This window comes from Schistocerca nitens, chromosome 9 (genome assembly GCF_023898315.1).
Source record: "Schistocerca nitens isolate TAMUIC-IGC-003100 chromosome 9, iqSchNite1.1, whole genome shotgun sequence".
In the NCBI taxonomy this organism is placed as follows: Eukaryota; Metazoa; Arthropoda; class Insecta; order Orthoptera; family Acrididae; genus Schistocerca; species Schistocerca nitens.
In genome coordinates, this window is record NC_064622.1 from 203,610,895 (window position 1) to 203,636,912 (window position 26,018).

The following is a 26,018-nucleotide window of genomic DNA, read 5'->3' on the forward strand; positions in this document are numbered from 1 at the left end:
TCAACAGTTTCTTGAGGTGATGAAAATCCATGTCCATGAATTTTTGTTTAGCTTAATGGAACAGAAATAACTAGTCAGTCGATAACTCGAATGAAAACGGGCGAAAGACATTAATTCGTGGTTTCTATCCGTCAGGTAATTGATCGTTTGAAATGCTTTGGGGTTACCCCGATAGGTCTATAAATCTTCTCTTAAATACAGAGCGTTCCTCTTTTTCTCTTGCGTAGACGTAGCCAACATAGTTATTTTTTGAGTCAATGTTCAACAACTAAACTCATCACGTACCCATAACAATTTAAACGTCGGTTTTCCTTCTTTTCATGTCTATCTATCTATCGCTTGCGCCTAGTCCCGCGGCTACGCAGGTTCGGCCAAGGTTAATCGGATTTGGCATGTTAAGATTAAGGGGTGGCCAGATGCCCTTCCTGCTGCCACCCCATACCCCCCAGGATGGGATTAGTGTACCCCAACTGCCTGCGTCTAGTGGAATCCATGAAATAGTGTGAATGTGTTCACATGTCTGCGAGTTGTGTAACTGAGGCGGAACTTAGGTACCAGCCCGGTATTCACTTAGCGGGATGTGGAAAACCGCCTAAAAACCACATCGAGGCTGGCCGGCACACCGGCTCTCGTCGTTAATCCGCCGGGCGGATTCGATCTGGTTTTCCACCTTTTCATGTGATGTACGTCAAATTTTCATCCTGTTACTGACTTCAAGGTCTTCTCTCTACTTGAATATCTACAACTTTTTCTCGAAAAATAATTTGCACATCTTCAGGTTTTATATCTATACTGTGCAGCATTAGCTGTCCTAAGATTTTCTAATGCAATGGTCGTAACATGTCTGTTGAAGCCGAAGAAATAAGCGGTCATTTTCTTACAAGCGCTTCGCAATCGACCTACTTTTGCTCGTTTCTGTTAATCGTGGAAGACGCGAACCGTCGATGCTTGTATCGTTTCCGGCTCATGCGTGTATATCCAAGTTTCATTACGTGTTAAGATGTGCACTGTGAAGAAGACGCAGCGTCTAGGGCTACTTCCATTCGAGGTTTTGTTGTGACGGTGGGTTGTTGCGAGGGAGCAGGCTGTCTGCAGTTTTGAAAAACAGCAACGAAAGCGAAATAGATTTATGACCGCTCATGCGAGTACACAAGTAGAGTCTCTGTGGAGGCAGGGATCCCACACACAAGCGACGGATCACAGAGATCGGTCGCAATCTGTCGCTGGCCTCGACCCCGTCGCAAACGAGTGGTTCGCCAAGCAGTTTCAACCAGCATTACGAACGCCAGTGTTTCGAGAAGATCTGCTGTGGAAAATGAACCCTGTTTTTAGCTGCAGTCGCAGTTGATCTCCATATCCCCACGAATACTTGTAAAAACTAAATTAAAGAATGGAAATGATTATTGATTAAATTTGTTTTGGAAAGCTTTTCTTGAGAGATTCAGATTACTTAACAAAATGTATTATATTTTGCACTGAAGCCAAGTTGATTGTATGCATCATTCCAATATCCAAATAGATACAGTTACTTTTTCATTAGTTTTATATCAGGATTATTCGGAAAGTAAGGTCCAATCAGTGGTGAAATGAAAACTACTGTGAAAATCAGAAATCTTTTATTTGCAACAGTTGTAAGACGTCGTGGTCTCGTGACCTACATTGCTTCCATATTCCGCCCTCACAGTCATATTCTGCAGATCAAGACACTTCATTCGAACCCAAACTCGATAACATAAAGTCAATATTGTATGAAGTCATGTAAACGATATGCAATTAACAAGTAAGCGCCCCATGGTTGAAATACTCGAGCTGGCGTACACACATACATTCCAGACACGACGGTCACAGAAGCTTTTAGTTCAGGAGAGAAACTGCACAATGGGACGCCGGTCCCTTCAGATGTCCCTATGTCGGCCAGTGACCGCCCATGTAGCGGACAGCGTGGGCCCGAGTGAAAGGGGGGATCAACCCCGTGTTCGGCTTAAAGGCAAATTCCGCTACACTGTGTGGGAGCGGCCAGCCTACGCATTCTTCACACACAGCACGCAGTTTCAGAGATTTTCACAGGGAGACGGTAAACGCCAAACGCCAGTGCTACAGGTTTCCGGATTGGTCGCCTTAAACGAAACGTCATTCTCCCGTCTTAGAAGAGCAATGCTGATTGGCAGACGATATTTCTGACGCCTTGAGCTGAAGGAATAATGGAAAAGACCGAAAGATATACCCCTTCATATCTGGCGTAGAGAGGCGCCGTTCCATTGTCGCTCTTGGAGCGAGGAACAAGTCTCTCCTCAGTCCTTCACTGGGAGAGCACCTCTGTCGAGTGTGAATCGAAGGGCGACTCTATATTGAGTCCTTGTGATTAAGCGTTGTTCACTGTGTTGGCCGACACACTTATTGTGCGGTGTGAACGGACAGAGTTATAGTTAAACGCCTGTGAGCGAATTTTGAGTGGCATCATGGTGGACTGGTTATCTGACCGGTGTACCACGCCAATAGTTAGACTAGAGGCGAATAGGAATCCTTGACTTCATCAAGGCTCACGGAGAGTTTGATTGGCGAAGGTCAATCAAGATAGAACGAGAGTTATCTTATTTGTCAGCAGCGAGCGGCGCAGACAGCAGTCATCGCAGCTTACGGTATTGAGCGCTGCAGCTATTGCGAGCCCCATATTTCCTCCACAACAGTACACTTCACTGCATTTCACACGTGACAGCCTCGACTGTACCTAGCAACATTCTAAAGGATAATTATTCAAGTTGAGTAGGGGCGGCTCTCAGCCATTCTGCCAAGTCAACAACCATCTTAAACTCTGTATAGAAATTTGATTAGCGAATCCTATCCTTGAGAGGTAACTTCACAATCCGAAAAGAACCAGGATATAACTTGCTCAGTTCATAACTAAAAGTACCATTGTGATTTTTCAGAATTTTTGCAAAATAAATAATAACTTTCGTTAGTTTCATGTTTTTCTTACACTAACTAGCACTACTAGAGTACCCAAGTATCCCACTAGTTATGTAAGAAATTTTGTGAATTTTTGTGTCATTTCCTTACAGCAGACAACTCCAGAAGATATTTATTGCTGAAAGTTTTTCAGTCATTTCTCTTTAGAACGTTAGGAGCGTCTGTATGACTTCTGTAATAGTGGGGTGTAGGGGTGGAAATTGCATCTTGCAGAAGCCACAGGGCAAAGGGTACATCTCAGATTAATCCGTTGCACAGAATAACAGAATCTCAGATCAACCCCACGACCACACATAGTTAGCTACACCTTCCAGTTGCTTCCCTACAGAGTCGCTTCTCCGACTTAGACATCTGTCCTTAACTTGTATCAACTTTCCAATGCCCTCCTCACAGATGGCAACCAACTCTGTTTTCCACCAATTGCCTACGCTGGTCTACAGTTGCCCATACAAAACGTTTTCTTCATAGCCAGCAGTTAACGTGAGCACAGATGGAACTCAGAGTAAGCTGCATTGTCGGCCATCAAATACTTCCCATGTAAAACGCTGCATGCACATCTTCATTGCTCCTGCAGAGTGCGACTGAGAATTGTTATGAAATGTATACATTGCAAATGTATACACTGCAATGTACACATTGCAAAAAGTTACATTATGTGGGTAGTATGACATCAGGCGAAATCTTTCACCAAGCCCTCATACTTCGTGGAAATACTGTTTTCTGTGCGTTTTAAGTGCTCACAGTGCGGTCAGATCTGAAAAGAGCGACGTGACGTGTTGAGCGGTCATACAACAAGACACTGCTCAACACATCTGTGGGAAGCTTTAATCGATTTTCGCTATGGTTTCCACTACGCAGACGACAGGACTTTCCTTTTCGAATAGTCTTCGCAGTTTGTCTTCAACTAATTACAGTACTCAATTTGTGTGTCTACTGAAACATTTTCATTAATAGCACTGCTGATAAGTAAAACTCTTGTTACAAACTGTAGGAGGGGGAGTTATATTATATGAAATGACAAGGGACATGGGTAATAATAGATTTGCTCTGAACATTTAAATTAAATTGTCTCCTTATTACTCGTATTACGGTAAGTCATTATATCTGGAAATTAAAAATTTTAATAACGCATGTAATCGTTTCATAGCACTCTGTCTTCAGGCCACAAGTGGCCCATCGGGACTATCCGACCGCCGTATCATCCTCAGTTGAGGATGCGAATAGAAGGGGTGTGGGGTCAGCACACCGCTCTCCCAGTCGTTGCGATGGTTCTCTGTGACCGCAGCCGCTACTATTCGGTCGAGTAGCTCCTCAATTGGCATCACGAGGCTGAGTGCACCCCGAAAAATGATAACAGCACATGGTGGCCTGGATGGTCACCCATCCAAGTGCCGTCCAGGTCCGACGGCGTTTAACTCCGGTGATCTCACGCGAACCGGTGTATTCACTGTGGCAAGGCCGTTGCCCAGTCGTTTCATATCTATTTCAAAATCACCAGGCGGAGCCTAGTGTATCGTGACTACTATTATAAACTTTCCATCAATTCTTCTTCTGCAGCACATGCTTCAAAATGCAAATCTCTTCAACATTTGATATTAATACAAATGGAAACTCAGGAGTAACTATGCTTTTCAGAGTAGTTTGGCTCTGAATAGGTTTAACTTCTGAAATAAATATTACCCAAGGTGGGCAAAGCGAAATGAAACGAAACTGCACAGTCATGATTAATAAGTACAGAAACGTGTCGCAGCTATACTGTCACATATCGCTGCTAACATCCAGCCAGCCATATTGCATCGGCGGTTAGCTACCGATCACTGCGGTTTGCCCGTATACGTGCGATCCACCAAGCGATCGTTTGCCCACGCAACGGATCTCAGCGTTCCGTCGCTCGTGTGTGGGGCACTCTCCTAAGAGCACGTGGCAAGGAAGGCGCCTAGCGGAAGCGAGGTGAAGGCCACCAGGCCATGATGTTCGCAACAACGAATAATACAGGGTGTCCGAAAAGTCTTTCCCTGATTACGTAATTAGGTAACTCGGGCGAGAAGCAGGATACAAATATGTAACTGATGTCTAATTGTTTACAAACTATCAAAGTTTTTTTCACACATCAGTAAACTTCCACATGAGCACCCTTGGTAGATGGTAGCACATCAAGAGCGATATTCAATTTCCGTCCACACATTAGCCAACATCACTGGAGGGATCGATTCAACGACTGTGGTTATCCGTTGACGCAGGGTTTCAAGATCTGGTACACGTGTTCGGTAGACCTCGTCCTTGACATAATCCCATAAAAAGAAGTCTAATGGGGTTATGTCAGGAGAGCGTGGACGCCGAAACGTTGGCCCATCACGACCAATCCATCGCCCAGGAAAGGTCGTATCGAGATAGGCACGGACGTCCGAACCCCAATGAGGCGGTGCACCGTCTTGCTGAAACATGACATCGGGGTGATACTGAAGCAGCTGAGTCACAGCATACAGTTGCAACATGTCCAGATACACTGCAGATGTGATGATAGCCTCAGCGAAGAAGAATGGCCCAATAATTCGATCGTGCAATAGCGCGCACCAAACATTCACCTTTGGACTGCCTCTGGTGCACTCCATGACCTCGCCAGGGGGTTGTGAACCCCAAATGCGCACATTATGGTGATTCACTACAGCACTGACAAAAAAGGTCGCTTCGTCGGAAAAGGCAATTCGTCTGAGATAACCATCATCGTCCTCAATACGTGATAGAATTTCGACCGCAAAGTCATATCGACGTGTTCTGTCATTGGGCAACAAGGCCTGAACGATTTGCACTTTGTATGCACGAAACAATAAACGTTTGTGTAAACTGTCATGGAGAGAGCTTTTTGGCATCTGTAATTCACGTGAGGCCCTGCGCACCGATTTCTTCGGACTTCGCAGAAAAGCCTGCCTTACAGCTTCCACCTTGTCTGCTGAAGTTCTTGGTCGACCAGACCTCGGAAGGTCAGCAAACGATCCTGTGTTCTTGAACATCTCATACCAGGCTTTAATGATCTTGACATCAGGTGGATTCCTTCCAAATGTGGTCTGGAAGAGTCTCTGCACTGTGGTTGGTGATCGTGTCCCATGGTACCACAGGGCACACTGTGCCTTCTCCTGACTGGTTAACATGGCTTCTTGGGCACTACTTATGAACTGCGAACCTAAAACAGAAAAAAACTTTGATAGTTGTAAACAATTCGACACAAGTCTCATTTTTGTATCTTACTTTTAGCCTGAGTTATCAGTTTATGTAATCACGGAAAGTCTTTTCTGACACCCTGTAACTCCAGGAGCTTAAGCATTGGCGTCCTTCCCAATCAGTGCAACACGGATACTCGCGGAAGGAGCCATCGATGCTAAAAACTATCGCATTGCTCTCAGGAGATGCCAGCCTCTGCTGGATCACGGCCCGTCCAGTGTCGGCGAGTGACACCTAAGCGACCACACCAGCAGGGAAGGGTGGGCGGCTTACTGCCCCGGCCTCGTTCCGCTGCCCTCTAGGCCAGGAGTCAGGTCGTTGAGGGAGTGGGTAAGGAGGCAGCATATGGGTGCAGGAAGTTCAGAAAGGAGCACGTGGCACTAGCAGGTGGTGCGCTGGTGTGCTGTTTCAAGTCACGTTCGGGATAACAAACCCGTGGCCTGGCGTTTAGGAAGCGTCTTGGCTCATCCTGCAAGAGGTCCATCCTACCACTGCGCTGCTATTCTGTAGTTCTCGACATAGCCCTGATGTGTAAACAGCCTCGTTGCTGCGCCAAACGGCTGCCTTTCACTGGTGCAGCTGAACTGCTGCGGCAGCTCCCAAAATACAGTGGAGCTACGACTCTTGTTGCATTTGATCAGGTCCGTTTGTTGAGCATTTCCTCCAACAGTAATTGCCCCGGACCTGTTTTTGAGCTTCGATCAAATTGTGCGGAATTCGGTGGGAACAGGTCGTTGTTTACAGCTCAGTATTAACGTGAAATCGAACGCATTACGGTCTACTTCCGCTAAACTTCTACTCTGCGGAAAACCACCTGACAGTGTGTTACGGAAGTTACTTCAGGTATAAATAATTCTTTTCCTGCTTCATTCGCGAATATGGCGTACAAAGTGTCGGTAAAACTCCGCATCTAATCTAATTTCTCGAATGTTTTCGTCGTCGTCCTTTCGCGAGAGGATGTCATATGTCGTCCGATTCTTTCCGGAAGGTACTCTCTCGGAGTTTGGACAGTAAACCTGTTCTAAATGCACAACACGTCTCGTGTAGCGGCTGGTACTGAACTTTTTTGAGCATGTCCTCCATAATGCTCTGCCGGCCGGAGTCGCCAGGCGGTTCTAGGCGCTGCAGTCTGGAACCGAACGACCTCTACGGTCGCAGGTTCGAATCCTGCCTGGGGCATGGATGTGTGTGACGTCCTTAGGTTAGTTAGGTTTAATTAGTTGTGAGTTCGACTGATGAACTCAGAAGTTAAGTCGCATAGTGCTCAGAGCCATTTGAACTATTTTGAACCATAATGCTCTTCCGCCGAGTAAAAGATCCCTCGACGAACGGCGCCGCTGTTCGACTGAACTCGTATATCTCTTCCCATCTCGAATCTGGTAAGTGTCACACAGTGATAACCACACCAAGGATCGGTCGAACAAGCACTTTGTAAGTCACTTCTTTCGTGAGTGAAAAAAAATTTCCTTAAGATTCTTCCTACAAATCTCAGTCTGTCATCAGCTTTTCCAATTTGTTTTATGTGGTCATTCAACTTAAGGTCGCCCCGCATGAAATTTCGTAGGTATTTTACGGTACATCTTGTTTCCTGCAGTTTGCTTCCAATACTGTAATTGTGTTGTAGTGGATTTCTTCTGTAATGTATGAGAAATATGTTGCATTTATTTACGTGCAGCGTCAACTAGCAGTCTCTGCGCCATTGATCAATCTTCTGTAGGTCATTCTACAAATCGGTACTGTCTTTTGGGGTTGGTACTTTCTTCTAGACAACATTATCATCTGCGAACAATCTTAAAGACATTCCGACACTTTCTACTAGATCATTTATTGTATTGAGAACACTAGCGATTCTATAACACTTCCTTAGTGTACTGCTTACATAATTTTTAAATTTGTCGCTTTTTTCCGCTGGGATCAAAGTTTTGAGTTCTCTTCGCCAGGAAGTCTCGTATCTTGTCCGATACTCGGTAATCTTGTAGTCATTTCACTAAAAGACACTGTGGGACTGTGTCCAATACCTTCCTGAGCAAACATGGCATGAACCTGAGAAGTGGATTTTATACAGGTACAGATGGAGCTGAGTTTCACAAGGTCTCTATTTTCGTATTACTTGTTCAGTCTTATAGAGGAAATTTTCGTTCTCTAAAAACCTCGTAAAATGAAATAATTCTACAACTGATTGACCGCAGCGATATAGGGTCCTACAGCGCCCTACAACCCATCTGCTTCAGTCGATTGGTACGCTTTGAGAGACCAGTGACGTCAGATGAATTGCTGCTAGAAGGGAAGCAAGTTCTTTCGCATAATCCTGCAGAGTCTTACGACTTTCTTATCTGATCCAGATGTCTTTCTAGTAGTAAGCGATTGCAGCTGTTTTTCTACTCCGCGATCATTTGTCTCGAAAACAACCAACTCGGTGTTGGTGGAATGCCTGATTGTAGGCAAGTGCGTAGGAATGTCCTTGACTCAGGTAGATTTCAGTCCGAGTCTCTTGAATCATGTCGCACAACCTTCAGTATTTATAGCATCAAGAAACGATTTTGGTTGATTTCGCGATATTCGACACTGAGCGAAGCACGAGCATTATCACGACCTCTTAAAAAAAAAAAAAAATCCTGTGCACTAGTCCGTGACGTCATCAGGCGTAGTCCCCAGCTGGTCGCAGTATCCTTTAGGTAAGGGAACTTAGAAGTCAAAAATTCGCGAAAACATCGATTTTACTCTCTGATGCTTTTTGAAAACGCAATTTTCGTCTTTGAAATGACATAAGTGTTTTATTTGTAACTTATCGTTAAATGGTTTCGAAACAACATTATGTTGTGTGTTTATTTGCACATCCGTCTTCCGCAGTAGGTGTCATGCATCAGCTACCGCTGTTTTTCCCGTCTTAAATTTACTGTACTTTCAGAGAAGTTTTTCACCAGACTTTGCTTTTGTTCTCAAACTTACATGTATTGTTTTCTCCCATTCTCATTTCACTGCAGTTTATAAGAAGTTTGCCACCAGAAGAGCTTTGCTCATATATATAAATTATCTGTGACCAATGGTGTCTTTTCCTCTCGGTTTACATGTTTTACTGTCCGCTCTCTCGTTAGTTGTAGAAGTAGGCTGGAGTCAGAGGAAAAGAATCACATGATTGCACATTCTTGAGAGTGGAACAGGTGAAACTACAGTTCGATTTTTATGAAAATAACTTTTGTGAAGTTTACAGATGTGAACTACAGTGGAAAAATTCGGAAATGCCACAAAAGAAACAACGAGTTTCTAAAAGGCGAGGAATCGCAAAGTGCTAATAAGCGCCGGCCGGTGTGGCCGAGAGGTTCTTGGCATGCCGAACCGGTAGTTCAGCATGTTCGGTCAGAGGGTTAACTGCCCTCTGTAATAAAAAGAACTGAGGTAATGGATCAACGACGAACTGAAAGGGGCGTCTTGCGACGTCCGCCCAGAACAGATGCAATGAACTAAAACGAACAAAATAAGATTAAAAAAGAGGCTCTTCAGTCTGGAACCGCGCGACCGCTACAGTCGCAGGTTCGAACCCAGCCTCGGGCATGTATATGTGTGATGTCCTTAGGTAAGTTAGGTTTAAGCAGTTCTAAGTTCTAGGGGACTGATGACCATAGCTGTTAAGTCCCATAGTGCTCAGAGCCATTTGAACTATTTTTTTGCACATAAGCAACCATGTTTTCCTCGACTTCAACCACCGCTAGGAACGAAGGAATAAACAGTGACGATCAGAATATTTAAACAAGAGGAAAAGGCACAGTGAACACAGACTGCGCTTTGTGAATATAATTGAAACACTACTGGTGAAAAACTTCTTTTCAGTTTCAGTAAACGTAAGACGCGAAAACAAAACATTAATTGCAAATGACGAAGTGATTGTTTTTCAGTGTTCATATAGCCTCTCCATTTATATGTCCCACTTGGTCAAGATGAGTATCCACAAAGTACATAATAAATTTGGTGGAATTCGCTTTTGTCTGTAAGCTAACTATATTTCCGTCAATATCTTAAAGTGTTCTCATGCATCAAAAAATTTCACTGTTCTAGTTGGAATAGAAAGAGAGAATGTTTTCCTTCTCTTAATGCTCACATCATGAGAAACAAAAAATAATGAGTAGACATACTGTCCTAATATTAGTTGTAATTTATAGCGTGCTTACATGAGATGTTTCGAGCGAAACATCTTCATTCAATGTCGTCTTCGTTATTGAAACACCTTTCACACTGCGGGTTGGATAGGAATCACATATTTGTTACAAATATGTGATTGAAAAGTTGCTGTTAATGCAGTAACCACTCTACCGCATGTGGCACCGATTTCAGTCATAAGCAGGTGAAGCAATGTTGAATCATGCCCGGGCATGAATGCCAAAGCTCTCAGCCTTGCTTCACATTTCCTCCACTGCCAGTCCACTCCGTCTGAGAACGAGGAAGAGGAAGAGAGGAAAGCTGTCAATCACCGCGTCTAAATGGCTGTGCAGTCACACTGCATACTACTTCGTTTTATGTTTCGCATTTTTCAACAACATACGTCACAAAAAAACAAATGTTCTGTATTATTTATTTTTGGAACGCTGAAGACATAATAAAATTTTTATATAGTACAAACTGTTGACATATGGGCACTCGCAGACAGTTTCACAGAGTTTCACACTCAAGTTGCCACATCATCGTGGCACTTACTTTCATAATCGACCATACATCTTTCACACAGACATGTTGTTGTGGTCTTCAGTCCAGAGACTGGTTTGATGCAGCTCTCCATGCTACTCTATCTTGTGCAAGCTTTTCCATCTCCCAGTGCCTACTGCAACCTACATCCTTCTGAATCTGCTTAGTGTATTCATCTTTTGGTCTCCCTCTACGTCTTTTACCCTCTACGCTGCCCTCCAATACGAAATTGGTGATCCCTTGATGCCTCAGAACATGTCCTACCAACCGGTCCCTTCTTCTTGTCAAGTTGTGCCACAAACACCTCTTCTCCCCAATTCTATTCAATACCACCTCATTAGTTATGTGATCTACCCATCTAATCTTCAGTATTCTTCTGTAGCACCACATTTCGAAAGCTTCTATTCTCTTCTTGTCCAAACTATTTATCGTCCATGTTTCACTTCCATACGTGGCTATACTCCATACAAATGCTTTCAGAAACGACTTCCTGACACTTAAATCTATACTCGATGTTAAATTTCTTTTCTTCAGAAACGCCTTCCTTGCCATTACCAGCCTACATTTTATATCCTCTACTTCGACCATCGTCATTTATTTTGCTCCTGAAATAGCAGAACTTCTTTACTACTTTAAGTGTCTCACTTCCTAATCTAATTTCCTCAGCATCACCCGGCTTAATTCGACTACATTCCATTAACCTCGTTTTGCTTTTGTTGATGTTCATCTCATATCTGCCTTTCAAGGCATTGTCCATTCCATTCAACACAAATATATCCATCGAAATATTGTAGCACTTTTGCAGCCTCATTATAGAGATTTGGAAACTCACCTGATGAAAGCAATGTAGACGTGTCAGTTTTAACACAAAAAGATTTGTAATTAAAACTTGCATTACCTAGCAGGTCACCCAGTTAGATCTGCACATTCACAGGAGCGCTTTCAATTGAAACGGCGAACTGTCTCGAGAACAGCTTGTTAACAGATGTAAGACTGACAGCCTCCTCAAACTCTTTATAAGACTATCCTTGTTATTCTTTCAAGGATACAACGAATTCTTCAGACTTTGCGTTTCCCTAAGCGCCTATGTGTTTAGGGAACTGGACTGTCATTATTAGAATGTTTATGTTCTACAACATGACCTACTGTTTAAGTGCGTCCCTATGAAATCAGAAAGAGGTTTCGTTGCAAAATCTTACAGTGGGCAGTGTGCAGCCAAGTCTACTTAAAATGCCAAATCTGCAGTTCATTCTGGATGCTCTAATTTTCGTTCCTAAACTCCTTTCTCCTTTAGAAATTAAACAATAGAGAGTTTTAGATCGAAGAATCGTTCCCGGCATGCTTCTTGGCTTAACCAATTTAACCTACGGTAATGTATGAAGTCCTATACTCTTCATTCAGTTCCATTGAAAACTGTTGCAACTGAGAAAAGAATAATGTGTCTGGCTTCAGAAATTTTACTACTCGTACCACCAATTTCTTCATGGGCTCCACGCCTGCAAATTTGGCACAAGTGGCTTTTGATGTAGAGAACGATGAATCCTATCTGTGACCATTGTAAATATTTGCTCTATCATTGTCAACTAAATCTTTAAATTCTTTTTGCATTGTATTGTAATGGCGTTTCACAGCAAATACGCAGTACTTGTCGCTTATGCGAATTGAGAGTTTTTATGCACCTCTTTTGTCATTCACGTTCAATGCCTGACTGCCTGACTGTCTCTTTTTGTGCAAACAGCCACTGGACCTTTGAACGTCCTTCATACAATGAACAAATAGCGAAGGTTATACAGCGCTGACTTCACGATTCAGCCGAACTCAGAGAGTGTTGCCGAACAAAAAATGCCGCTCTGCAATGCTAAATCAATGCCCTGCTGTTCCGTGTATTTCCGAGAAATGACGAGCAATGTCGAGGGACAGGGTGACACACGGTATGTAACATACCAGAAAGATGAAACTGAACATGAAGCATCAGGTGCAATATTTAAGGTGTAAATGTTTTTCTTGTTTATCTTTTTTGCGTGGGGGGGGGTGTCGGGAGAGGGGGGGGGGGGGGTGGACTCATCATCTTACATAAACCAGTGCGAAATGAAAGCCTGTATGTTGAGAGATATGTAAACAGGAAAGCATTACATACTTCAAATTAATGGTTTATTTATCAATCTGTACCAAGCACATACATGAAAATTTTGCAGCAGAATATGTTTCCTTGTTACAGAAAGCGAAAGCATCATCGTAGTCTCTTTGAGTAGACAGACAATACTGTAGTTGTGCTGTTAACAGTTCATTTTCAAGCTTCTGCCCTTCACGTGTGCTCTCTTCTTTTGCCAAGTAGGAAGGACAGTCTGGCAGCACGCGTGGAACTGCACCTGACTTGAAACGTCGTTTTTGGAGGGAGGCACTTAATAGCTGTCCTTTCACGTGATTTCAAATTTGTGTTTCCAAAAGATCATAATTCTTCTGAAAAGGGATAGGCTTACCTGTAAAAATGAATATATTATGGGAACTAAACACAACACTGCAAGGTATTTCGAAAGAAAGCAAGGTAACTGCTACAAGTTGGTGACTACGTAGCTGTCAAAAACGTTTGTACTTACTGTTTAATTATGACCTATTTCAAATGATAGGGTGTTTATGGAAAATCTGCAAGGTCCTTTTGTATATCTGTGTTTAAATTATAATTTCAAAGTCAATATGTTAGTGCATCCAAAAAAAGTGACAGTTTGAAGAAAGCCACTTACGTGCTGCATAAAATCAGAAACATATGTACACAGTTACTTTCGAACAGTATTAATGGCTCCTTATGAAGGAAGTGTAAAGTATTTCACGTAGGGCCTGTCTGAGCTCCATACCCAGGAATTAAGATAGCTTGCACAACGAACTGAGAAGATACACCTTACCCGGCCGCGGTGGCCGAGCGGTTCTAGGCGCTTCAGTCCTTAGCAGTGCGACTGCTACGGTCGCAGGTTCGAATACTGCCTCGTGCATGGATGTGAGTGATGTCCTTAGGTTGGTTAGGTTGAAATTGTTCTAAGTTCTAGGGGACTGATGACCTTCGATGTTAAGTTCCATAGTGCTCAGAGCCATTTGAACCAAGACACTCCTTTACCATTTTTCACATGTGTTCACAGATTATTTTATACTTACATCTGATGACGGCCTGTAAATTCCGCAAAATAACCAAAATCATCTCTTTCCGTTTGCAATATTCACCTAGTCATGCATTTCTCCATTTTGTGGATCTCTGTAGATAATTTTAAAGAAAAGTAACCTAATTTCGAATTGTACTATCTGAGTGTTTCGCAGTGTTATTGGCATGGATTTTGAACATCAGGTTTCTGAATATGGCCTAGTCACCCCTAGTGTATGGGAGATATGCTGATATGGCAGCTACTCTTAAATTACTTTACATTTACTGAGTAGATCTCTACGAAATTTCTTATCGTTCTGCAATAGGTTGAGAGTTTTAGCAGCAGGAAACTGAACTGAATAGGTTACTGCAGCCAGACCGATTTGTACGAGCAACAAATGCTAAAGAGGGAATATAGTACCATGTGAATGTATGGAAGCTAACGTTCTCGAAAAAGCATTTGCACGACGTTCAGTTACGATCACGCTAAACCGTGCACTTCATCATTACAATAAACCTCTTTTAAGATCTTTTTTAAAAAATAAAAAGAACTCAAGCCCTGAAGCTGAATAATAAGTGAAGTTCTTCCTGTGACTACTTGATAACAATTTGTTCCTTACTGGTTCATCCTGCAGGAACTCTAATACCGTAATTTTGGGACCTCCGTTGTAATTCCTTCTGTAAGTGGACACACAAAAACGAAATAGCATTTAGGCAGTAAAAAGAAGATCGTAGTTTGATCGAACACATACAGACTGTCCAGTCTAGTTCACACAAAATAACGATGAACAATTTGCGTCCAATCACGTAGTAATTACAGTCATGAACGAGCTCAATTACGATAAATAGTGTGGTGCAAAGCAAATGGTCCTCTGTTGCCTAAGTATGACGCCATGTAGTGACATCACACACTATTTCCACAGGCTGGCACTCTCAGATTCTGCAAATGAATAGTTAGCAGTCATTTCTAAAGGTTATTGATTACAGTAAGTTGAACGAATCGACGCGAGATGGGGTTGCTGATTTAGGTCTTTAAACGTTCACAAGTTAATAGAAAGTTGAAAGAAACGATGCTGTACTATGCCTTGTAACCAGCAATTCTGAAGTTACCAAAACCTTACCTTGTCATACTAACTCTCTGGATAATAGCCTAATCTCCAGGCAGAAGGACTGTTTTCATAAAAGAGAATCAAAGTTGCGGACATTGACAGCATCTGCATGCGATGAACAAACGCAAAACCCATCCTTAATACTTGTTAATAATACACAGAAGAGCAAAATGTCATTGCATTATTCACTAGCAATAAATTTATAATCGAATTATTATTTTTAAATAAATACACACATGGGGGGGGGGGTTAGCTTCCAAGTGGTGTAAGTCACAAAAACTGCAAGATAGTCTGCCACCACTTTTACTACTAGAAAGGTGGATAGTTGTTTCGAGCAAGTGGCTCAGGTACCAGTTTAGTAGTATGTTCACAAGACTGAAACTGCTGAGCGCCTTGGCAATGAAGTAGTGTGAGACTAAAATGTTCATGGCAGTCGGATCTGCCATCACCGACTGATAACGAATAAGTTTATGATATATGTAATGCAACGTTTGATGAAATGTATGATGAGATAAAAGAAATTATTCAGGTAGTGAAGGGAGACGAAAATTCAATAGTCATGGGTGACTGGAATTCGAGAGTAGGAAAAGGGAGAGAAGGAAACATAGTGGGTGAATATGGATTGGGGGAGAGGAATGAAAGAGGAAACCGTCTGGTAGAATTTTGCACATAGCATAACTTAATCATAGCTAACACTTGGTTCAAGAATCATAAAAGAAGGTTGTATACATGGAAGAATCCTGGAGATACTAATAGTTATCAGATAGATTATATAATGGTAAGACAGAGATTTAGAAACCAGGTTTTAAATTGTAAGAGATTTCCAGGGGCAGCTGTGGACTCTGACCACAATCTATTGGTTATGAACTATAGATTAAAACTGAAGAAACTGCAAAAAGGTGGGAATTTAAGGAGATGGGACCTGGATAAACTGACTAAACCAGAGGTTGTACAGAGTTTCAGGGAGAGCATAAGGGAACAATTGACAGGAATGGGGGAAAGAAATACAGTAGAAGAGGATTGGGTAGCTCTGAGGGACGCAGTAGTGAAGGCAGCAGAGGATCAAGTAGGTAAAAAGACGAGGGCTAGTAGAAATCCTTGGGTAACACAAGAAATATTGAATTTAATTGATGAAAGGAGAAAATATAAAAACGCAGTAAATGAAGCAGGCAAAAAGGAATACAAACGTCTCAAAAATGAGATCGACAGGAAGTGCAAAATGGCTAAGCAGGGATGGCAAGAGGACAAATGTAAGGATGCAGAGGCTTATCTCACTAGGGGTAAGATAGATACAGCCTACAGGAAAATTAAAGAGACCTTTGGAGAAAAGACCTGAGTCGAATCAAGGCCCCGGGAGTAGGCAACATTCCATTGGAACTACTGACGGCCTTGGGAGAGCCATCCTGACAAAACTCTACCATCTGGTGAGAAAGATGTATGAGACAGGCGAAGTACCCTCAGACTTCATGAAGAATATAACAACTCCAATCCCAAAGAAAGGAGGTGTTGACAGATGTGAAAATTACCGAACTATCAGTTTAATAAGTCACAGCTGCAAAGTACCAACGCGAATTCTTTACCGACGAATGGGAAAACTTGTAGAAGCCGACCTCTTGGAAGATCAGTTTGGATTCCGCAGAAATATTGGAACACGTGAGGCAATACTGACCCTACGACTTCTCTTAGAAAATAGATTAAGGAAAGGCAACCCACATTTCTAGCATTTGTAGACTTACAGAAAGCTTTTGACAATGTTGACTGGAATACTCTCTTTCAAATTTACAATTTGTACAGAAACCAGATGGCAGTGATAAGAGTCGAGGGGCATAAAAGGGAAGCAGTGGTTGGGAAGGGAGTGAGACAGGGTTGTAGCCTCTCCCCGATGTTATTCTATCTGTATATTGAGCAAGTAGTAAAGGAAAGAAAAAAAAAATTCGGAGTAGGTATTAAAGTCCATGGAGAAGAAATACAGCGTTGACATTCTAATTGTGTCAGAGACAGCAAAGGACTTGGAAAAGCAGTTGAACGGAATGGACAGTATCTTGAAAGGAGGATATAAGATGAACATCAACAAAAGCATAACGAGGATAATGGAATGTATTCGAATTAAGTCGGGTGATGCTGAGAGAATTAGATTAGGAAATTAGACACTTAAAGTAGTAAAGGAGTTTTGCTATTTGGGGAGCAAAATAACTGATGATGGTCGAAGTAGAGAAGATATAAAATGTAGACTGGCAATGGCAAGGAAAGCGTTTCTGAAAAAAGAGAGATTTGTTAACATCGAGTATAGATTTAAGTGTCAGGAAGTCGTTTCTGAAAGTATTTGTATGGGTGTAGCCATGTATGGAAGTGAAACATGGACGATAAATAGTATGGACAAGAAGAGAATAGAAGCTTTCGAAATGTGGTGCTACAGAAGAATATTGAAGATTAGATGGGTAGATCACATGTCTAATGAGGAGGTATTGAATAGAATTGGGGAGAAGAGGAGTTTGTGGCACAACTTGACAAGAAAAAGGGACCAGTTGGTAGGGCATGTTTTGAGGCATCAAGGGATCACAAATTTAGCATTGGAGGGCAGCGTGGAGGGTAAAATTCGTAGAGGGAGACCGAGAGATGAATACTCTAAGCAGATTCAGAGGGATGTAGGTTGCAGTAAGTACTGGGAGATGAAGAAGCTTGCACAGGATAGAGTAGTATGGAGACCTGCATCAGTCTCAGGACTGAAGACAACAACAACAACAACAAAAATGCAACGTCCAGATTTTTTGACAAGAAAGTGTCACGGACAGGATGAAAGGTTGCTGCAAATAAATGCAAGTGAGTGAATGTGCGATAAAGGGTATTTCGATCACTTTGAAATCCAGGACTTTGAGCTGAGAAAAGAGCGTGCTTCGGGAAGAAGAACTAAACACCTGTTAGTAATCTTTGCACTGTCAATTCCAAACAGCTTACGCTGATGGAAAATTCGTCACTGAAGCAAAGAGAAAAAGAAAACACGGCAGACTTGGCAGCATCATTTATTTCTAGGTCTACAATGTGGTCGTGCAAAATTTTCAGTAACAAACATGTAAATGAAACCGCTATATTGTTCAAATAATGATAGTGTCTTTTCATTTTATATTTAACAGCTTTTCTTTATCGTAGGGTGTCTTGACATTAAATAACAGTTCTCTGTTTTGAGTAGGTTGTCAACTTTTGTTTTAGGTCATTCCCATTCGATAACCGACGGAATATCTATGCGTGCTCCGAAAAACAAAACAAAAAACATCAATGAGCGTAGTAGATGTCGGGATGAAAAATAGTACGCTCCAAAAAACCATATTCGGTAACAAAGGATTTCTCATTCTTGAAATAAATTCACAAAGCTTGCTGTGGACTTAGATTCCCGACACCCACTACCCCCTTTGATACTCTCTTCCTTTTGAGAGCTCGCTCTGATATTCCGTCAACGCAAATTTGAGTTTCACGGCATATCTTCTCGAGCTACGAAAAACAATAAAGCATCAAAGGACATAGCAGGTGTCGGGAATCAAACTGAGGTATAAATAGCGAACAATAGTCCGCAGTCTGGTTGGATCCCAGGCAGCGACTACACATATAGCAAAACTTGCAGCATCTGTAGGAAGCGGATGGTTCGGTCGTCGGAATATTATGCATATAATGGAAACAGTATTTCTGGGAACACACAACTAATACTCGAAAATTCACGTAGGGGAAACCTGAACGACGGTTTCAGTATTCTTTCGCGCCAATATTTGAGCGTATTTGCTTTCCATATAATGTTTGCAACCAGCCACATCATGAATCAACTTAGTATACAGAATGCAACGGGTATAAGAGCAGATGTATTTTTTGGTGACCCAGGACGGTGTACCTCATTACATTATATCAGTATTTACGTAATTTACATCCTAATAATTATATTAATTACAAGTCATATGTTTTTAGGTTGGTTAAAACCTCCAAGTACTTGTCGCAAAAGCAAGCCATAAAAGCTTATTTTCCCATGGGCAGTACGTGAAGTGTTGACGAGGGGACGTAGAAATCTTAGTCTACACTGATAGGCGCAGTGTAATTAGTGGTGCAATTAAGTCTGTGCAGAAAACACCAGGCCGTAAAGTTTGTAATGCTTTGTGGGAAGACTGTTCAACGCAGAGGAAAAGCAACCAGCACACTGATGTGTGTATGTATTAAGGAAAAGCGTATAAAGATATTTGTCCTTGTGATCGTTGTACTCTGCATTGTATAACGATTTTTGGGTCCTGACGTAACTTTCGATTCACTCGTTTCCAGGTTCCTTATCTCAATAATTTTCTCTTCTCTCCCACCATCTATGAGAGTTCGTATTACCGTATGAAAAAGCTACATATAACAAACTTTTGCTCGTTCTGAATTAAACTCTCCATGAAACTCATTAAAAGAAATTCTGTAATTTATTTAATAGTACCTAAAGCTGTTTTCAATGGAACTACAGGAAACCATTCTGCACAATTTGTGTACTTGATCTTTCTCTGGCTTTTGTGTCACAGCTTCATCTCGGGCATCACGCTTCTCGGCACGCCTACGGAGCTCTACCTTCGAGGCACGCAGTACGTCTTCATGAACGTGTCCATCTTCACAGCGCCTCTCTTCATAGGCTTCGCGTACCTTCCTGTGTTCCACGGCCTTCGAATCACCTCCACGTACGAGGTATGTAGCGCCCTCAGCGCCTGGAAGCGTCTCTGTGAATGTTTGTTACGCCATTTCTTCACTCTGCTTCAAACATTCACCAACTCTCATCTCTTCCTACAACATACTTGCTCCATTAAAATGTTTTCCCTCGTGTTCTCAATCTATTTAGACAGCAGACAGCATAACGGTGCTCAGAGAGGAATCGAAAAGTGATCAGACATGATTTGTGGAAAATGGTCTGGAGAAAGCAATTTCGTATTTCACTGCTACTGCATTAGTATTAAATGTCTGTGGGCTGTCAACAGTTAAGAGAACAAATTTTTCGCTGCAAATAATCGAAAACGATTTATTTTCCCTGATTTTGATAAATAAGTGGCTCATAGTAAGGGTCTTATAACAATGTAAAATTTAATCTCTATCTATTAAGGTCGCAAATCAAATTTGTAAAAAAATTTGGGCTTCAACATTATCATGAAATTGCAGTTACAGAGTTCAACGCATCACAAACCAATTCTGATCAAAGATTCGTAAATTTTAAACTACTGTAGACCAGCATTGGAAGTATAGTAGTAAATACAGACTGTACATACTTATGAACAAGAATACTGGCGTATCCTACTTTCCATACTACGGAGGAAATCTCTCTCTCTCTCTCTCTCTCTCTCTCTCTCTCTCTCTCTCTCTCTCTCTCTTGACCGCAATCAAATATTGGATACAGTACTTACCTCTTCATAATGCGGGACCAATCAGCAATTAAAACTGTAATTAGTTTGTTTCTGCCTACTGAAGAAGTAAAGGTATATTACCGTAACACACCAATCCAATAACAATTTGTACAAAGCAACTGGCTGCCATTTTACTAGTATTGTTATTATTATTATTATTATTAATATTATTTATTTTATGGCCTTTATTGTACTGCTGTAGTCAATTATAGAGAGGTTTGTACAAATTGCTGTTGCCGATAACACGGATGAGTTTAATAATAATTTAATAACACATTTCAATAACACAATGGTTATGCAAGGATTATTATAATTTGTATCATATAGAGGGTGTTTTACTCTTCAGTCTGTCCAATATTTCTTCATGCTTTCAAACATTTTCGCTCTTTCCTAGTCTTAAATAAGTTTGTCGTCCTTTTATTGATCTTAGCTTGTAGCCTGCCAAACATTTATTGGATTTATTGATTCAAGGAGTCCAGACTATTAATTTGCCGGAATAACTTCATGAATATGGCAGTTCGATGCTCTATCACTAATGTTAACAATGAATAACTCGTTAGATTCCACTTTGCCGGCCTCGGTGGTCTCGCGGTTCTAGGCGCGCAGTCCGGAACCGTGCGACTGCTACGGTCGCAGGTTCGAATCCTGCCTCGGGCATGGATGTGTGTGATGTCCTTAGGTTAGTTAGGTTTAAGTAGTTCTAAGTTCTAGGGGACTGATGACCACAGCAGTTGAGTCCCATAGTGCTCAGAGCCATTTGAACCATTTGAAGATTCCACTTTCATGTGTTTCTAGATGTTTACATTATGAAATATGTGAGGACACATACAATTCTGATTTTGTGTGCTATTATTTCAGTTGACTTTCGTCCAACAAGAACATATAAAATGCAAACTGCATTTAGACTTCACATTCAAGGGTTTTTAGAGCGAATTTACTTAAATATGAAATTGCATATATATACACTCCTGGAAATTGAAATAAGAACACCGTGAATTCATTGTCCCAGGAAGGGGAAACTTTATTGACACATTCCTGGGGTCAGATACATCACATGATCACACTGACAGAACCACGGGCACATAGACACAGGCAACACAGCATGCACAATGTCGGCACTAGTACAGTGTATATCCACCTTTCGCAGCAATTCAGGATGCTATTCTCCCATGGAGACGATCGTAGAGATGCTGGATGTAGTCCTGTGGAACGGCTTGCCATGCCATTTCCACCTGGCGCCTCAGTTGGACCAGCGTTCGTGCTGGACGTGCAGACCGCGTGAGACGACGCTTCATCCAGTCCCAAACATGCTCAATGGGGGACAGATCCGGAGATCTTGCTGGCCAGGGTAGTTGACTTACACCCTCTAGAGCACGTTGGGTGGCACGGGATACATGCGGACGTGCATTGTCCTGTTGGAACAGCAAGTTCCCTTGCCGGTCTAGGAATGGTTCCATGACGGTTTGGATGTACCGTGCACTATTCAGTGTCCCCTCGACGATCACCAGTGGTGTACGGCCAGTGTAGGAGATCGCTCCCCACACCATGATGCCGGGTGTTGGCCCTGTGTGCCTCGGTCGTATGCAGTCCTGATTGTGGCGCTCACCTGCACGGCGCCAAACACGCATACGACCATCATTGGCACCAAGGCAGAAGCGACTCTCATCGCTGAAGACGACACGTCTCCATTCGTCCCTCCATTCACGCCTGTCGCGACACCACTGGAGGTGGGCTGCACGATGTTGGGGCGTGAGCGGAAGACGGCCTAACGGTGTGCGGGACCGTAGCCCAGCTTCATGGAGACGGTTGCGAATGGTCCTCGCCGATACCCCAGGAGCAACAGTGTCCCTAATTTGCTGGGAAGTGGCGGTGCGGTCCCCTACGGCACTGCATAGGATCCTACGGTCTTGGCGTGCATCCGCGCGTCGCTGCGGTCCGGTCCCAGGTCGACGGGCACGTGCACCTTCCGCCGACCACTGGCGACAACATCGATGTACTGTGGAGACCTCACGCCCCACGTGTTGAGCAATTCGGCGGTACGTCCACCCGGCCTCCCGCATGCCCACTATACGCCCTCGCTCAAAGTCCGTCAACTGCACATACGGTTCACGTCCACGCTGTCGCGGCATGCTACCAGTGTTAAAGACTGCGATGGAGCTCCGTATGCCACGGCAAACTGGCTGACACTGACGGCGGCGGTGCACAAATGCTGCGCAGCTAGCGCCATTCGACGGCCAACACCGCGGTTCCTGGTGTGTCCGCTGTGCCGTGCGTGTGATCATTGCTTGTACAGCCCTCTCGCAGTGTCCGGAGCAAGTATGGTGGGTCTGACACACCGGTGTCAATGTGTTCTTTTTTCCATTTCCAGGAGTGTAGTTCCAGTCCAATAGTTTCAGCCGCCGCCGGCCAGGGTGGCCGAGCGTTTCTAGGCACTTCAGTCTGGAACCGCGCGACTGCTTCGGCCACAGGTTGGAATCCTGCCTCGGGCATGGATGTGTGTGATGTCCTTAGGTTAGTTACGTTTAAGTAGTTCTAAGTTCTAGGGGACTGATGACCTCAGAAGTTAAGTCCCATAGTGCTCAGAGCCGTTTGAACCATTTTCAGCAGTCGGCTTACCAGCAAGAACATAGAATCCTTGCGCATAATAACGTACTCGTGGAATGTATATACATGAAAGAACAGAAGTGTAGAACGCCAGTATCACTTTTTGTTCTTAGGCATTCAATGCCTCAGAATCAAAGGTGCAAAATTAAAAGGAATACAGGAAAGAACTACCATGAGGGAATAGCTCAAATGGCTCTGAGCACTATGGAACTTAACGTCTGAGGTCATGAGTCCCATAGAACTTAGAACTACTTGAACCTAACTAACCTAGGCACATCACACACATCCATGCCCGAGGCAGGATTCGAACCTGCGACCGTAGAAGTCGCGCCGTTCCGGACTGAAGCGCCTAGAACAGCTCGGCCACCGCGGCCGGCTAAGTACATAACACATCTTCGGTCGGAAACCGAGTCAGGGAAACTCTGAGTCGCCTTAAGACGTTTCTTCACAGCTACCATCACATGGATGCAGGGTGATTGGAAGTAATTAAACCTTCGGTACTTGAAAGGGCACATATGAAAAAATCGTACGACAATGAATTTTTGTGGAAGCATTTGTAAAGACACCCGGAGCAGAAATAACTAATAAGCCATTGAAAGAAACATATTTTAATTTCCATAGCAAACTGTACCCTTAATTAATTTTTCTCCATTCTTACGTTCCTGATTACAAACGTTGCTCAGTGTGACTTCCATCTGCATTCACAACGGCCTGGAACAGCACCAAAGGTACCATTTCACAATTTTGGCAGCACTTTTCAAATGGAGGACCAAGGAATATTAAGTTGCCGCGACTCTGCTCGTGCCTTACTTGAAGATTGCACAATGTTTCTAGGTTTTTCAGCAATGGGAACAGTAACTTCTTCAGCAATTTGTGGTGCAGTTGGACGTCGGCCTCTTCCAGGAGCAATTCCCAAATCGACAGTTAATTACAACTTCGGTATCGTGTTCTCCAACTCAGGTGCGGAATGATGACATCTCCGTATTGTTTTAATGCGTCAATATTCGCGTAGAGAAGGAGCACTATTGGTGCTGTTTTGACAAAACAGCTCACCTTGTCCAGACAAAAATGTTAAGTGTCTGCAATTGTACTGTACACTTTTGCTTATGTTTCAATCCTATGTCGCCGTGCCAGTAGCAGCGCCTAACGGCAAGTGATGACACTAACACCACAAACAACGCAAATACTGCAGCGCACAGACTAAACATCATTCCTATAAAGTTACGTATCCTCACACCAAAAAGTTTCTAGCTCATGAAGCGAAAGTTTATTTACAACCACGCTGTACCTTGTACGAATATACACACCGTTACAAAACGGACATTTGGTTTTTAAAACGGTAGTCCTGAATACCGATTTCAGGATGTTTTCTTCCTTTTGTGCATGAGAAGCTGGGATGATCGATCGCAGACTGTTTCAGCTCTTCAATAGCTCCGGCAATGAAAAATGTCAGAAATTGGTGGCACGCATGATTTTTTTAGTTTTCTTGACATACACACGAAATATTCTTAAAAAGCTAATGAGTGCTGCTTACAGCTATGGACATACATTACGACCTAAGATAATTATGAATTGTAATAGATTTTAACTTGTTTCTTGGAGTGTTATTTTCTCTCGTTCTTTATGTGTGTAAATATATGATATTTTATTAACTTCGCCATCTTTTCCAGATTTAACTAATTTATTGTTTTATTAATCCTTCTATTACAGTACCTGGAGATGAGGTTTGGGAAGAGTGCCCGGCTGCTGGGCTCGTTCCTGTTCATAGTTGGCATCGTAAGTAGGACAAGCCTGTCCGTTGTTTTTCCCTCCATTTCTGCTCTTTGTGTGTTAGCAAGTATGTGTTCATTCCAGTATGATGTACACAATCCACCACACAATATTCTGACCGCCGCCTATGAGCAATAACCACTCACAGACAGCGGGTGGCAGCACTAGAAGCGGAAGGCACATAACGCGTGCCGGGAGACACGGGAACCAGTGCAGTCGTTGTCGTAATGCGGAAGCAGACTGATTTACCTGACGTCCGAAAAGGCATGATCGGACAAACTGTGGAATCATTTCCGGGACAACTACACTCCTGGAAATGGAAAAAAGAACACATTGACACCGGTGTGTCAGACCCACCATACTTGCTCCGGACACTGCGAGAGGGCTGTACAAGCAATGATCACACGCACGGCACAGCGGACACACCAGGAACCGCGGTGTTGGCCGTCGAATGGCGCTACCTGCGCAGCATTTGTGCACCGCCGCCGTCAGTGTCAGCCAGTTTGCCGTGGCATACGGAGCTCCATCGCAGTCTTTAACACCGGTAGCATGCCGCGACAGCGTGGACGTGAACCGTATGTGCAGTTGACGGACTTTGAGCGAGGGCGTATAGTGGGCATGCGGGAGGCCGGGTGGACGTACCGCCGAATTGCTCAACACGTGGGGCGTGAGGTCTCCACAGTACATCGATGTTCTCGCCAGTGGTCGGCGGAAGGTGCACGTGCCCGTCGACCTGGGACCGGACCGCAGCGACGCACGGATGCACGCCAAGACCGTAGGATCCTACGCAGTGCCGTAGGGGACCGCACCGCCACTTCCCAGCAAATTAGGGACACTGTTGCTCCTTGGGTATCGGCGAGGACCATTCGCAACCGTCTCCATGAAGCTGGGCTACGGTCCCGCACACCGTTAGGCCGTCTTCCGCTCACGGCCCAACATCGTGCAGCCCGCCTCCAGTGGTGTCGCGACAGGCGTGAATGGAGGGACGAATGGAGACGTGTCGTCTTCAGCGATGAGAGTCGCTTCTGCCTTGGTGCCAATGATGGTCGTATGCGTGTTTGGCGCCGTGCAGGTGAGCGCCACAATCAGGACTGCATACGACCGAGGCACACAGGGCCAACACCCGGCATCATGGTGTGGGGA

General features: G+C 43.4%; 1 protein-coding gene across 2 annotated transcripts in view; it reads left to right on the plus strand.

The window, feature by feature from the left end:
* LOC126203819 (sodium-coupled monocarboxylate transporter 1-like) overlaps positions 1 to 26,018 on the plus strand; it is a 472,971-nt gene that overhangs the window by 31,044 nt on the left and 415,909 nt on the right. For both annotated transcript variants that reach the window (XM_049938186.1, XM_049938187.1), the window contains exons 3-4: positions 19,635 to 19,794; positions 24,816 to 24,881. In XM_049938186.1, the coding sequence (XP_049794143.1) occupies positions 19,635 to 19,794; positions 24,816 to 24,881 (226 nt within the window). The remainder of the gene's footprint in view (positions 1 to 19,634; positions 19,795 to 24,815; positions 24,882 to 26,018) is intronic.